This window comes from Sinocyclocheilus rhinocerous, unplaced genomic scaffold (genome assembly GCF_001515625.1).
Source record: "Sinocyclocheilus rhinocerous isolate Xijiao unplaced genomic scaffold, SAMN03320098_v1.1 scaffold507, whole genome shotgun sequence".
Taxonomy (NCBI): domain Eukaryota; kingdom Metazoa; phylum Chordata; class Actinopteri; order Cypriniformes; family Cyprinidae; genus Sinocyclocheilus; species Sinocyclocheilus rhinocerous.
Genome location: NW_015649561.1, coordinates 704,372 through 718,685, shown reverse-complemented (window position 1 = coordinate 718,685; position 14,314 = coordinate 704,372). Strand labels below are relative to the sequence as shown.

General features: G+C 36.8%; 1 protein-coding gene across 1 annotated transcript; it reads right to left on the bottom strand.

Moving 5' to 3' along the window:
• Positions 1-6,288: 6,288 nt before the first annotated feature.
• Positions 6,289-14,241, bottom strand: LOC107710604 (noelin-3-like). The gene is made up of 6 exons (XM_016515416.1): positions 14,017-14,241; positions 11,047-11,190; positions 9,888-10,043; positions 8,329-8,548; positions 8,093-8,199; positions 6,289-7,132 (listed from the first exon to the last, which is right to left on the bottom strand). Exons 1-6 carry the CDS (start codon positions 14,083-14,085, stop codon positions 6,455-6,457), a joined length of 1,374 nt encoding a protein of 457 aa, XP_016370902.1. The 5' UTR covers positions 14,086-14,241; the 3' UTR covers positions 6,289-6,454.
• Positions 14,242-14,314: the final 73 nt, after the last annotated feature.

The following is a 14,314-nucleotide window of genomic DNA, read 5'->3' as shown; positions in this document are numbered from 1 at the left end:
GGCCACCAGATGACTGTGTTCTGTGAGCACATGGCTTGTGTTGTGTTGTCTGTTGCCATGTGCTCTCTCCTGTCTATTGTCTTGCCCCTCCCATCTTGTTACCTCGTTATTGTTTTAGTTGCTCCACCTGTGTCTCCCTCGTTAGTCTCCTCGTTTGGTTCCTATTTATTCTCCTGGTGTCTGTCATCCTGTGCTGATCCGTCATTTCTCATTGTGTGTGTTTCGTGTCTGCATGTGTGCAGCTTTAGGCCTGCCTGTCTGTTTTTCCCCTTCGGGGTGGTTTGAGTTTGTTTTTGTTTCATTTTTATTATTAAAATAAATAACCATTTCTCTTGCAATTGAGTCCTCACTTCATCTCCCCGCACGCACCGTGACAATGAGCAGAAGAGGCCATAATTCCTCATATGTAACCCTGTCTTGCCTTTGTTGAATGAGATGTTATCAGCCCACTAAATATCTCCTGCTGAATCATAATGAGAATGTCAAATGGAGAGTAACTGCTCTCCACTGCTGTAAAATAAATCGACAGTTGTCTCCAGTGATCAATACAGTAGATAATTAGCCATAGAATCAGGCATACATCAAGAGGTGCTGAGGAGGAGACAACTGCGCTAATTAAACTGACTGAATGAACAGTGAAGCAGAGAGTAAATACTGTTGTAATTGGATTAGATTCAATTAGGAGAAGATTCTTTCATAATGAACAATGAGTTCAGTTTACAGACAACATAGTGTTTTTGTTACACCATTTTTCTATCTTTCAAAAAAAAGAAGAAAAGATAAGTCTGATGATGGCCCTTCCCTTACCAAAAAGTAGTATACTTTAAGTTTATTTTAGTAAGTATACTTAAGTAAAGTTCAAGTATATTTGTAAGTATACTTTATGTAGTAAGTATACAAATATCAGTGTACTAGTAGTATACTTGTAAGTGTACTATTTCAATACTCCTTGGGACTAAATTGGCCCACTTTCTAGTATATAAAAGTATACTTTTAAGTATACTTTAAGTATAACAGTAGTAAACTTTGAGTACACAACTAGTTTACATCAACATTTTTAGCTTGTACTGCAACTATACTAAAAGTGAACTTATAGGTATACTGATAGTTTACTAATTAAATACTTGTAGTAGCATTTTTAGTACACTTTGAAGTATAATCTCAGTAAACTACTAGTTTATATAATACTAGTTTATATTATACTCGTTCTATACTGCAAGTATAATCGTATGTTTTCTTTAAGTGAACTTTACATCATACTTTAAGTATACATGGATTCTAGGAGCACAATTATAGCTGAAATATATTTAGACTTTTTCTAAGTATAAGTCAAGTATACTTAAATGTCATTTTAAGTATATTTCGGAGAAGTACATAAAAAGTAGACTAAAAGTATACTTTCCTATTTTTAGTTTAAAAGAAGTATACTAATAGCACACTTGAATAAACTTCTTTTTCGTAAGGGTTGTTCAGGGAGACTTATTTTTGGCTCATAATTTTATTCCGTTTTTAGCCACTAGGAGGTAGCACTCGCTCTCTCTTAACACTACACAAGAGCTCGTGTTTCTTGACGCTGTTATGTTTGCTCTGATAGCAGAATAATGCTGTTCAGTCCTAAAACCCTGAAAATAATTAGCATTTTTGAGCCATCAATTCCTTTGGAAACTTCTAATGGGTTTCTAGAATGGCGGTTTTCCTTTTATGGTTAACGTTACTTGAGACTGCAGTCATACATATGTAAAAGTTTATTTATTTTTAAATTTTGAATTCGCTGTGAGAAACAGTTAACAAGCTGCTGTATAAGGACGCAGGTAGTCGGATTCGTCGAGCATATTTGTGGTAGGCCTAGTTGTAGTCCTTTAGCAGCAATTTGTTAGTTTTTATCATAGGTTCTCAACTCAAGGTCCACTTCCCGGCAGAGTTTAACTCCAACCCTAATCAAACCCTTCTGAACAAGCTAATCAATTTCTTTGGTATTACTAGAAAGTTACTAACAGGCGAGTTTGATCAAGGTTGGAGCTAAACTTTGCAGGAAATTGGAGCCCGAGGGTCAGAGTTAAGAACTATAGTTAGTTTTTGGTTCCCAGAACGTACCCAAGAATGTTCCCTGTTGGTTAGCCTGGAAAGTTTTCTCAACGTTCTCAACTCTGGCCCTTGGGGTCCACTTTCCTGCAGAGTTTAACTCCAACCCTAATCAAACCCTTCTGAACAAGCTAATCAATTTCTTCAGTATTACTAGAAAGTTACTAACAGGCGAGTTTGATCAAGGTTGGAGCTAAACTTTGCAGGAAATTGGAGCCCGAGGGCCAGAGTTGATTTTTGATAGTATTTTCCCCAAATGGAGGTCTTTGTCCAGCTATTTGCATTTAGAGATAAAATGCAGATGCTTGTGAAACCTTGATACATGAGATAAATCAGCGATTCTTTCTATTGACCTTCATTTCCATGACCAAAGGGGAAGAGAACATTGAGATATGCTGATGATTAAGGGCAGCTCTAGGCTGGTTTAGCTGGAAGGGACACACTCACTTGAGACAACTAGCTACTGGGAATCCTGAATCTTGAAAGAGTTTATATAAGACAGCAAAGGCTCACTTGCACTATTTTTAGCCATTAAATGTTTCGTTTTATGATCTTCATTTTATTTTGGTCATAACACACACAGACTACCATCATACTGAACATTGTTCTTGACATACTGTAGGTGAATTCAGGTAAACTGGAAGACGTTTTGCCATTGAGATGACTGGGACAAATATGTCCCAATTTACCTAAATTCACCCTATATGACACCTATAAATCACACTATATCTTGTTTTTTAAAACAGAATTGAAGAAGATAGACAGCCATGTATACAGGAAAACTAGGCTATATTGCAATACATTCAAAGTGCTAATGAAAATGTAGTACAGTCAAAATTGGTATATACACTACCAGTCAAAACTAGGACCAAGTAAGCATTTATTTAAAATAATATAGGGAAATACTATTATAATTTGAAAATGACTATTTTCTATTTTAATATGTTTTAAAATGTAATTTATCCCTGTGATTGCAAAGCTTCAGTCTTCAGTGTCAGATGATATTTCAAAAATCATTCTAATGTGCTGTTTTGCCGCTCAAGAAATATTTCTTATTATCATCAATGTAAAAAAATAATAATAATAAACACCTGTGCTGCTTAATATTTTTATGGAACCATGATAATGTTCCAGGATTCTTTGATGAATAGTAAGTAAAAAAAGAAAGAAAGAAAAAAATCATTATGTGTGAATGGTAGTGTAAATCTCTATATCTAGCTAACAGCAATAAATATATAATATATACATACACGCGTGTGTGTACTGAACCAAAGGATAGCATAACAAATGACTGTGCACAGTTATTGACACAGTTTATCACAGTTTATATGCAGCTGAAAGCTAATAAATGCACATTCTGAGCAATGTGACATGGTAGCTTTCTCATTTCACCATGTCTAATGTATTCAGACCCAATCACTCTGACAGTCCACCTGAGAGCTGACTCAACCTCATACGCCTGCAACACCCACAGGCCTGCTGCTCGCACACAGGAACTTAAGTCCATTTACTCAGTTTTTCTCACTGTGCCTCCTCTATTCTTCTCGTCCATCTTTTTTTTTTTTTTGGCTCTCTCTTTCCCCCTTCATTTTCTTCTTCAAAGTCCGCATCTCTGGCTGCCTGCTGGGAGGGGTGTTGAGAAAGTTAATTTTAGTGTTGGCCTTATATGCTATGCTTGGCCTGTCTCAGTCAGCACCTGCCCCATCTTTGATACGGGGTGACAGTCTGCCTGATTCATCTGCCCAGGAGCTGTCAGTCAAACGGCCAGTAATGGGCATTGTAGTCAACACAGACACCCCAGAGCACCAGGCTAACCGGAGCCAGGTCACACATGACAAATTATGAGGAGACCCTCATTCATTTTTCTCATAATAAGTTAGTGATTATATTGTCTGTCATAGAGACGTGATGTGTGAATAGAACTGAATGGGCAAGTGGTGAACCGAGCCAAATTTCACTGGTAAAAAGACGATAAAGCTATGATTTCCCTTACAAATGAATGCTACTTATTGTTTTATCTGATATTATTTTTTTATCCCTTGGTAAACTAAAAAAAGCAGACTGAATCAGGGTTACAGTGTGTTTATTGATAAATGGAGGACGTCATTGATTTCCTGAGAGCTACACACAGGTAGAGTAAATAATAAATATATTTTTGTATAATTTAAGTTTGATATTTTTTTTCAGGTGATTCAGAGGGTATTAAAACTTTATATTTTATTACATATGGCACTAGGAAGGAAATTATTTCTAATATACATAACTGCAGTGGTAATTGAGTAATTTTTAATTTGGCTGAAAGCTGCTGAATATTTTAGTGTCAGCACATCTGGACTCCTCTCAGGAACTAAAAGCTTTTTGACTGATCATGAACTTAGGAAAACTAAAAGAGAAGAAGATAATATTTCTGCACAGAACTTTACTTATTCATTTATGTTACTTTATCACATAATTTCCCCCTAATTATTACACAGCTTTCCAAAATACTTGATTCTGACTGGTCAATCTAAGCACTCAGTTGTTTGTTCATTTGTTATATTAATAAGCAGGGAAATACACAATATAGTCAGTTGGTTATTATAGCAAATGAAACTCAGACAGGATCTTGAAGGATACAAGACCTGATCCTGAGATCCTCCTGTCAGGGTTTATTTTGCGATAATGCCCGGCTGACTGTACATTATCCCTTACATAAACTTACTTATTCTCACTCTACTGAATAATATTCCTGTGAATCAGGGGCCTGCAGAGATGTGTTGACTGAAGTGAAATTGTGTTTGTCAGACTAGCGCTGTCACTTGTTTCTGCATTAGCAGATGAGAAGTGAAACAAGATGTGCAAATGTTCCTTTAAGGGGAAATGGATGACTTTGTTTTAGGTAGGCCTATTTATGAATATTGATAGAGCATCCTCTGGCAAAGAACTGGTTGAATCACATGTTTTGGGAAAATAACAGCATAATTAGCTGTTCTGTGTCATTGTCTGCATATTCTGAATCTTTATCACTGTCTTTTATCAGGGAGAGGAATTCTGAATGAGTAATAAACAGAAGATAAGTTTTTTTTTCTTTTGCCTGATCATTGTCACTAAATAAAGAACAAACTCTTTGGTGTTGATGAGAACTCAGATAATTTTTCATGAACATCAAAAGCAAAATCACAAAGCCCTCTGAAATTGTAGAAGTTCTCTCATCCACAAATTTCCTTGGGCAGAAAAAAGAAAGCATGAACAAAGCCTTTGTTGTATACATCTGGAAATATGAGGTATATCAGTAACATTATTGAATAGCATTTCTGACAAAAAACACCACAGATTTGACTGCTGTGGGAAAGTTGAAATACTAAAATTAATTATTTTCTCAGGCTGTATGTATATTTGAAGTACACAGAAACAACGTCAAACCATGAACACTTAAAGTAACATTTTTTAATTGTAATTACACTGTACAATGTGAAATAATTGTTTGATTTGACAACTTTAAAGGGCCAGTTTACCCAAAAATGAGGATTCTGTGAATATTTACTCACCCTCATTTTGTTCCAAATCTGCATGTTTTTCTTCCCTCTGGGGAGCATGAAAAAAGATATTTAAAAAAAAACTGGGAACCAAACAATATCGGAGCCCATTGATTTCCATTGTGTAGATATTGTTCCTATTACATGCTCACAGCAGCATGTTGTGGATGTATTGGCAGTAGCAAGTCTCGGTACTTGCTCTGCCGCAGCAGCAGCAGCCGCAGAGTAGCAGATCTATTCCGCCAAGACCAAACACATTAACATTGTCATATACATTACCATGCCAATCCCTCCGAGAGTTGTCATGACAGAAATATCTTTTTTGGTGTTCCACAGAAAAAAGAAAGCCATAAAGTTTTGGAACAATACAAAGATGAGTAAATAATGACCAATGTTTATTTTTGGGTGAACAATTCCTTTAAATGCAAGTCATAAAAAGAGCTGAAAAATATGTTCTTACTCTTCTAAACAATCGACAAGCTAAAACTAAGAAACAATTTGATAGCTCAGTATGTAATGTCCATAATAAGGATTTTTATTGAATGTTTCTAAGGTTCTAGTTGAAAGTGTTTGTTACATTCTTTGCAGAATCGAGTATTATAGCTGAACACCACTGCTACGCACTGGAAGTTGCACAAACAACATTTAAACAGAGCTTTAAAAGTCCATGAATATCCTTATCTGAGGCCGAGTTTGAGTTTAATCATGATTGTTTTACAAATGGAGGAGTGTAATGTTGACTGACATCTCCAGAGTCACTCATCTTTTGATTGAAATATATAAAAGCCATTATTTCACAGCAATACTACGGCGATTACAGATCAGTGTAACTGCAGAATCAAAGTTTTCCTCTCACCTCAGGATTCGTCGTCAGTTTGAATAATGTGGAACAGCGTGACGTTGAACAGTACCTGGTGGCCATTGTTCCAGCCGTAGAGTGCACGATCCCTGGCGTTGTAATCCAGCATGGACATGTGAAAGTATTGGTTATGGATGGGGATGTCCATGTACTCATAGGTAGAGGTTTTGGTGGAATAAGAGTAGTATACCTTAGCACCGGTCAGGTGCGAGTTGGTGATGTACAGCGTGCCGCAGATCATGAAGGACTCACCTGCGTTTCGTTTGGAGTATTCTGTGTTCCAAGAGTTTAGCACCTGGATGGTCTGAGGATCCAGCTGGCTGATCACTATATTCCCTGCATTCTGATTGGTGGCATAGATGGCCCATAAACCGAGTTCATCGGCCATCAGGTCAATGTCGGAGAATCCGCCCCAGGTGTACGGGTAGACGTTGTGGAAGCCGGCGGACTCAAGTGCTCGTTGGGTCATAACCCGGCCACTTTCAAAGCTGTATCTGACAATGATGTTGCTCTGGTATTTGTTGTAGTACAGGGAGCCATTGTAGACCATGTGATTAGTTCCCGCCCAGTGGAACGGAAGGTTGTAGGTTCTTGACTCGACCCCAGACACAAAGTCACTTACTGATTTGTACTCACGGACAATCTTGTTGTTTGTATAGCTGTCCATGTACCAGACCTGCATTAGAACATTACAAATGTGACAAATAACATTTGAAACTTGTATTTGTATGCATCATTCAACATAGGAAGTTAAACTCCATACAGAAATGGATTTTTATAGATGAACCCTTTAAGACACCTCCCCATGAGTTATTCTTCAGCAGAAGTCAGTGTGACATGAAAATCAAACTTAAAATGTAAAAAAATGTGTTTAACAGCTGCATGGAGTGCACAAACCATCATATCGAAGTGAGAAATTATATACATTTATACAGTAAAACTTATATTAACATAGTACAACTATTTTAATACATTTTAAAATGTGATTTATTCAGTGACAAAGCTGAATTTTCTGCATCCATTACTCCAGTCCTCAACGTGATATGATCTTTTAGAAATCATTCTAATATGCTGATTTGATGCTCATTTTTATTAACAATGCTGAAAACAGTTGTGCTGCTTAATTTTTTTTTTTTTTTTTTGTGGAAACCATGATACAGTTTTTATTTAGAATTATCTGATGATTAGACAGTTCAAAAGAACACCATTAATTACAATTTGGGTAACAACTTCAAGTTTTTATCAATATCAATTCAATATCAAATAAAATAATAATTTTTTTAACAAAAAAAAAGATAAAATTATTTATATTAAATTTTAGTTTTATTAATTAATATAAAAAATATAATTAATATTAAATAATTTATATAACATTTTATTTTATGTATTACATTTTTATTTATTTTAATATTAAATTACAGTCATATCTTTGTCTCTTTTTCTATGTGATTTTTGTTTTTGCTTCAAATCAAAGTTTATAAGTTGTGATTGATCTCAGAACTGGTTGGTTTTGTTCATGTCTTTGACAACTCTTTATTTAAGTTTTTTTATGGATAAAAATAATGGAAAAACTAGTTCCTGGAAGAAATGCTGCTGAAAAGTGGGCAAACACTGTGGCATAGTCATAGATTATTACCTTGTTGTTCTTAGGTGAAGCCTGAGGGTCTGTCATCCAAGCTCCAAACCTCGTTCCTGATGTCTTTACAGTGATGGGCCCCGTGATTTTCATCAACTTACCACAGGCTGACACAATGAAGAATGACAAGTAATGTCAGCTATTATATAAGCATGCCAACACATCTTGAACTTTAAAGGAACACATAACATATCACACAAGAAAATACCATGAAAGTCATGTTGAGTTCAACTCACTGAGTTTGTTCATACAGTTCCTCAGTCTTCCCTCTAAGCCGAGGACCCTTTGCTGGAGCTCCTCATAATCATACGCTCCTATCTCCTCCTGGATAGCAGTCAGCACCAGAGACAGGTTCCTGATCTCCTCCTTGAACTGGGAAATGAGTGTGGCGTCAGTCTTGTACTGCTCCAGCACTGGAATCAGCGGCTGCAGTTCGTTCATCTTCCCCTTCAGCTCCTGCAAAACCAGACAGACATTTAACCCTCTACCGCATGGTGTAGCCATATGGCAACATACTCTTTGTGTTCATTTCCTTGCCACTGTCTCTTTAAGAGAACATTCTCGTTTTTTTTGTTGGAAAGAGAAGACCTTAGTTTAGCCAATGATGTGCTTTGATTAAGTCACATGACATGCAGTTTTTTTCTGTGGCGAGATTTCTGACAGACTGCTGTCTCTTGTCGGTAGTTGCTGAAAGCAAACTAAAACGTCAGTAACAAACAAGGACCAGTCCGTGTCACTTCCACAAAAAAATCTAAAACATCACTGTTATGATGTTATGATGACATATTCACCTCTCAAAAAAGTTTTTATAAAATTCGTTTTTGGTAAATCATTCAAATGTATGTGTTGCCAAGTGGCAACACTGTGCAATAGTGGAATGACATTATTACAATAGTTTATGGGTGATGTCCATAGTCTTCCTCTCAAGAGATTGCATAATGCTGAATTTTCATGAACTGCAATGTTTTTGGTTTTATGTCAATGTTTTATGATACATGATATACAGTATTATATTTGTTTTAACTGTATACATTTGCAGTTTAAATAATATTCTTGAAAAATGTAATGAAATTAAAACAAATATAAATCATTGTTCAGCAAAAAAAGAATAGAATAAATAAAAGCACAAGTTCTTGGAAAGTATGTATAAGGTGTCAATTATAAGTAAGTACTGTGTTAAAGCTTATAATAGCACCAATTGAATCAACACAAACAACATTTCTGAGGAAAAATATTAATTATAAGTAAGCTTACACTTATTCTAAGATAGATCCACTATTGTATGCTGTTGCCGTATGGCAACATATCATAAAGTACCTTAAAAATATATTTTTTTCCGCATTTTTTTTACAGCACTTCAAGTTAAGCCATTCTTAGAAAAGAAAAAGATTCAAATATTTTTTTCTATAGGTCTAGCATAATGCGTGCGGTAGAGGGTTAAATAAAAATCGCATGAGGGGAGATTTGCTTACATTAACAGAAGCAGATGCAAGAGCATGGCACAGCTTTTCCGGTTAACAGCAAAACTCTCTGAACAATGACATGTTAGACCAAAATGATATTTCGGGTTGGAAATAAAACATGACCTTTAGAGGTTTACAGGATTTCCAGCAATGCTGAACTGCGTGTGGCCTTTTCAAACGTTTGTGAAGGATAAAGACGAGAAGCTTTTAAGTGGGATTTGATTCTTCTTTCTTGGAGAGTAATGGCAAGAATGTGGCTCTTTCAAACCGTTCTGTTCGTATGAGAAAGGAGCATTGATTTTCTCTGAGGCATGACTTTAATGGTAGCCCACCTGAAAGTTTTTAGTCAATAATGTTCTTCGGTTCGACTCGATTTGTCTGAACTTTGATCGGAGTCCTTTCATCTGGCTCTCCATTTTCATGACATACTGGAAGTCCCTCTGGGTCCTCAGGTTCAGCACTTCGATTGATTGCGACATGTTCTGAATCTTAAGAGAGGAAGATGGGCCGAAATGAAGTTAGGATCCATTAATCATACTTTGAACTGCAAAAAGGAAGATGCGATAGATTTAAATGATATTTTCAACTGGAGTAAATCAGCCCTGACACCATGTCTCCAAGGATTTCTGCATTTCCATAATTCCACTCAACGCAACCCAAGCAAAGACGGAAAGATCTTAGAGACATACCACAGCTGACACATTTAAAACAGGACAAAAATGAGACTATGAATCGGTTAAACCTATTACTTCCTTCACTAGCATCCACTGTTCTTCGGTTCGACTCGATTTGTCTGAACTTTGATCGGAGTCCTTTCATCTGGCTCTCCATTTTCATGACATACTGGAAGTCCCTCTGGGTCCTCAGGTTCAGCACTTCGATTGATTGCGACATGTTCTGAATCTTAAGAGAGGAAGATGGGCCGAAATGAAGTTAGGATCCATTAATCATACTTTGAACTGCAAAAAGGAAGATGCGATAGATTTAAATGATATTTTCAACTGGAGTAAATCAGCCCTGACACCATGTCTCCAAGGATTTCTGCATTTCCATAATTCCACTCAACGCAACCCAAGCAAAAACGGAAAGATCTTAGAGACATACCACAGCTGACACATTTAAAACAGGACAAAAATGAGACTATGAATCGGTTAACCCTATTACTTCCTTCACTAGCATCCACCAAACAAAGAAAGACACAAATGGGCCGATAACTATTGCAGAATTTTTACAGTAACAGAGAAGAAAAGCGTAGGAAGTAGAAACAAGAGGGGGTCTAAAACACCCTTCAGGCCTTTTTGCATTACCGTCATCTTTATGCTCCTCCACAATCATCTGCAGAGAAGCCCGTGGCATTCTTAATAGATGACAATGGCGCGCAGTCGAGCATAATGCTTTCAAATTGCTAAAATGAGAGCTTTTGTTATCTAAACCAGATCTCAATATAAAGCGACTTTAGAGTTCTCAGACACACATTATGTGCACACACACCTTCTCCAGTAGCTGGCGGAGCTGTCTGGTCTTTGCGTCTCTGGAGCACAAGTTCTGTTCTGGTGCCACCACCGTACAGATGCAGCGGCCGTCGGCATCCTGCGCTGAACTGTACACCTGCCAGCCTTCCTTTGGTCTGATGGTCTGTACACAAATACACACAGGCATGCATGGCATATCTTGGTGTCTTTTGTTTACAATTTAAAATTCTAAATGACATTCTTAATGCAATGAATTTTAATGACATATAATGCGACATAATCTGATTTTCATGCCTCAAGCATGCTTTAAGCAGCAGAGCGATACTGAAATGTGGATATTTAGTGAGAACTACAATAAACTTGCATGGCACATTATTCATTTTATTATGCTTTTTCAGTTTCTAACTTATTACATTTGTTATATGGAGAGATGATTGAGTAAATATGCATATCATTTGTTTTGTGTGTAAATCTGGGGAGTCTATGTTTTTGTTCAAATTAATAGCCTGCCTCAAATGTCTTTGATTCCACAAGCATGGCTCTCATTTATTATGTCCAGCTATCCGGGTAAAATTATTTTAAAGAAATAGTTAACCCCAAAATTTTGCTGAAAATGTACAGTGAGTAAATCAGGCCATCCATTCATCAGAAAAGATTTGGAGAAATTTAGCCTTGCATCACTTGTTCACCAAAGGATCCTCTGTAGTGAATGGGTGCCGTCAGAATCAGAGTTCAAACAGCTGATGAAAACATCACAATAATCCACAAGACTTGAGTCCATCAATTAAAGTCATGTTAACTGAGAAGCTGTGTGTTTGTAAGACACAAATCAAAAATAAGACATTTTTAACTTCAAACTGCTGCTTCTGGTTAAATGCATGATATTGATTTCTCCAGAGAAAAAGTCATCTCAGCTGAATCAGGAGAGAAATATACATAGAACAAGCACAGTTTGCAAACATAAACAGCCCAAACAGTAATAAAACAAACATGTTGGTGAATTTTGATTTGCGTGTACAACAGAAGATGAACTTTTTCACTGGAGGAAATATTATTATGGATTAAGTAAAAAAACACCTTAACAATGGATAATGGATGCAGCTTTTCGCTTCACACATTAATTGCTGGACTGGAATCCAGTGAGTGATGTGATGTTTTTATCAGCTGTTTGAACTCTGATTCTGACGGCACCCATTCACTGCAGAGGATCCATTGGTGAGCAAGTGATGCAATGCTAAATTTCTCCAAATCTGTTCTGATAAAGGAACAAACTCATCTACATCTTGAGATGACCTGAGGGTGAGTACATTTTCAGCAAACTTTCATTTTTGGGTGAACTATTCCTTTAATTCTTTGTCTATGACTCTATAAGACTCTATATGGCTTCATTTGAAATCATATAATAAAATCACAGGAGAAATATCATGCAGTTACTGTGTATTCCACTGAATATTCATTTCAATTCACACTGATTGATCAGAATTCTGAAAGCAATTCAAGCACACGCCACTAAAACATGGCAGGCCATAAATAGCATGATTTGACGACAAATAGCACCCCGTCGCAGCACCTTCATGATAAAGCCTCTCTCTGCATTCATCCCCCAAAATTTCCCTAGATTGTCTGCAACAATAGAGGCGCTTTGTAAACACCCACATTCATTTTTTCCACTCTCGCAGCGGGCTCTGAAAGGCCGGCTCTGGGGACTAGCCTTTTACAGGCGAGCTGAAAAAGAGAGTTCTTTACATACTCTGGCACACTTCCTGATGCTGCTGCAACTAACAACTAACTGCAATTTCAGCAAATTGTAACATATCCAAGTTGGATGGGTACTTCCTGCTAGTTTACTGCCATTATGAAATATGAGCAGAGGGATTCTGCTCCTCAAATAAGACCTGCAGCTGGGTTTATTAAGACTGGATGAGAGATCCTCATGACACTTTCACTGATACTACGGATTTCTTTTATTTCCGGTCACAAATTGCTTGAAATTCATGCAGTAATTTGGGTGTCACATGACAAATAATTGGCCGTGCCTCAACGATGCAGATCTGATCTTGACCCAGTGCTAAAATAGACCCATTAGGGATTGTGTACAGATTAATAGTAGTGCTGAGAATAGACTCTGAACACTGAGGAAGAAAAAACATTTGCTAATTTAAACATTTTATCACTGCCATATACTGTAGATTACTAATGAACTCTCAATTTAATAAAATACATTAATACTATATTAGTATAACAATACTTTAAATTAGGTAAAAATTGAGTTAAAATGTATTGCAATGTCTATTTTGTGTACATAAAGTACTACTGCATGTAATTATAAGTTACTCCTACTGTAGTAAACATCCATCTTAATTGGTTTTACAGTGTAAACCATAATATATTCTAGTATTATAGTTGTAATAGATTGGAGAAATGAAACAGTGTGGAGAAAATGCAAATCTCATGATAATTTCAACACAACATGTACATGAACATGTACACAACACACTGTATCACATGCTTTATATTTTAATGCAAATATATGTAGCATTTAACAAAACACTAGACACTTTATATAAAATGTGAAATAAACCCATTCAAAGCCAATTATCAATACAGGCGGATGTTTACAACAGCAGAAATAATGCACAATAGACATTAAGAATGTAATGTACAATAGCACATTCGCTATAATAAAAAGGTCTAAAAATATTATTTGTGACCATTTGTACTGCAATCATAGAGGAAGTTATAGAAAATGACTTTTCCGCTTCTGAATCACATTTTTAAAGTATCCCAAATCTATCAGGATTTTAACCCAGCTTAGGTTTTATTGCATGTCTTTTCTCTCTCTCTCTGAGTTTCCATTAAAAGGATATTATCGCATAAGTAGAGCTCACTAAACACATTGCTTTCGTTTATCACTTTGCAGATATCCCGTTCCTATGACTCAGACATGTCAAGTTTGTGTCAGGAAGTCAGGTAGGTGCGCAGCACTCACCGCGGAAGGGCAGTAGCCGAGCAGAGCGAGAAAACACAGCGGTTTCAGCACCACGAACAGCGCCCGCATTCTGCCTCCAGTCTCCCTCCTACGTCTCTCTTCCAACTTGCTTCACTCTTCGATGTTTCAGATCGAGCTTCTTGTCAGTATCTTGGGATCGGAGACCCTAGATAGAGCCGCTGAAAGTGCGTGCGCTGTCATCGTCGCTCCGGGCGCAGAAAAGTTTGAGAGATGTGTGGAGACACTCAGCGGATATTACATCATTACAGCATTTCTGTGCGGGGTTACTCATTCATTA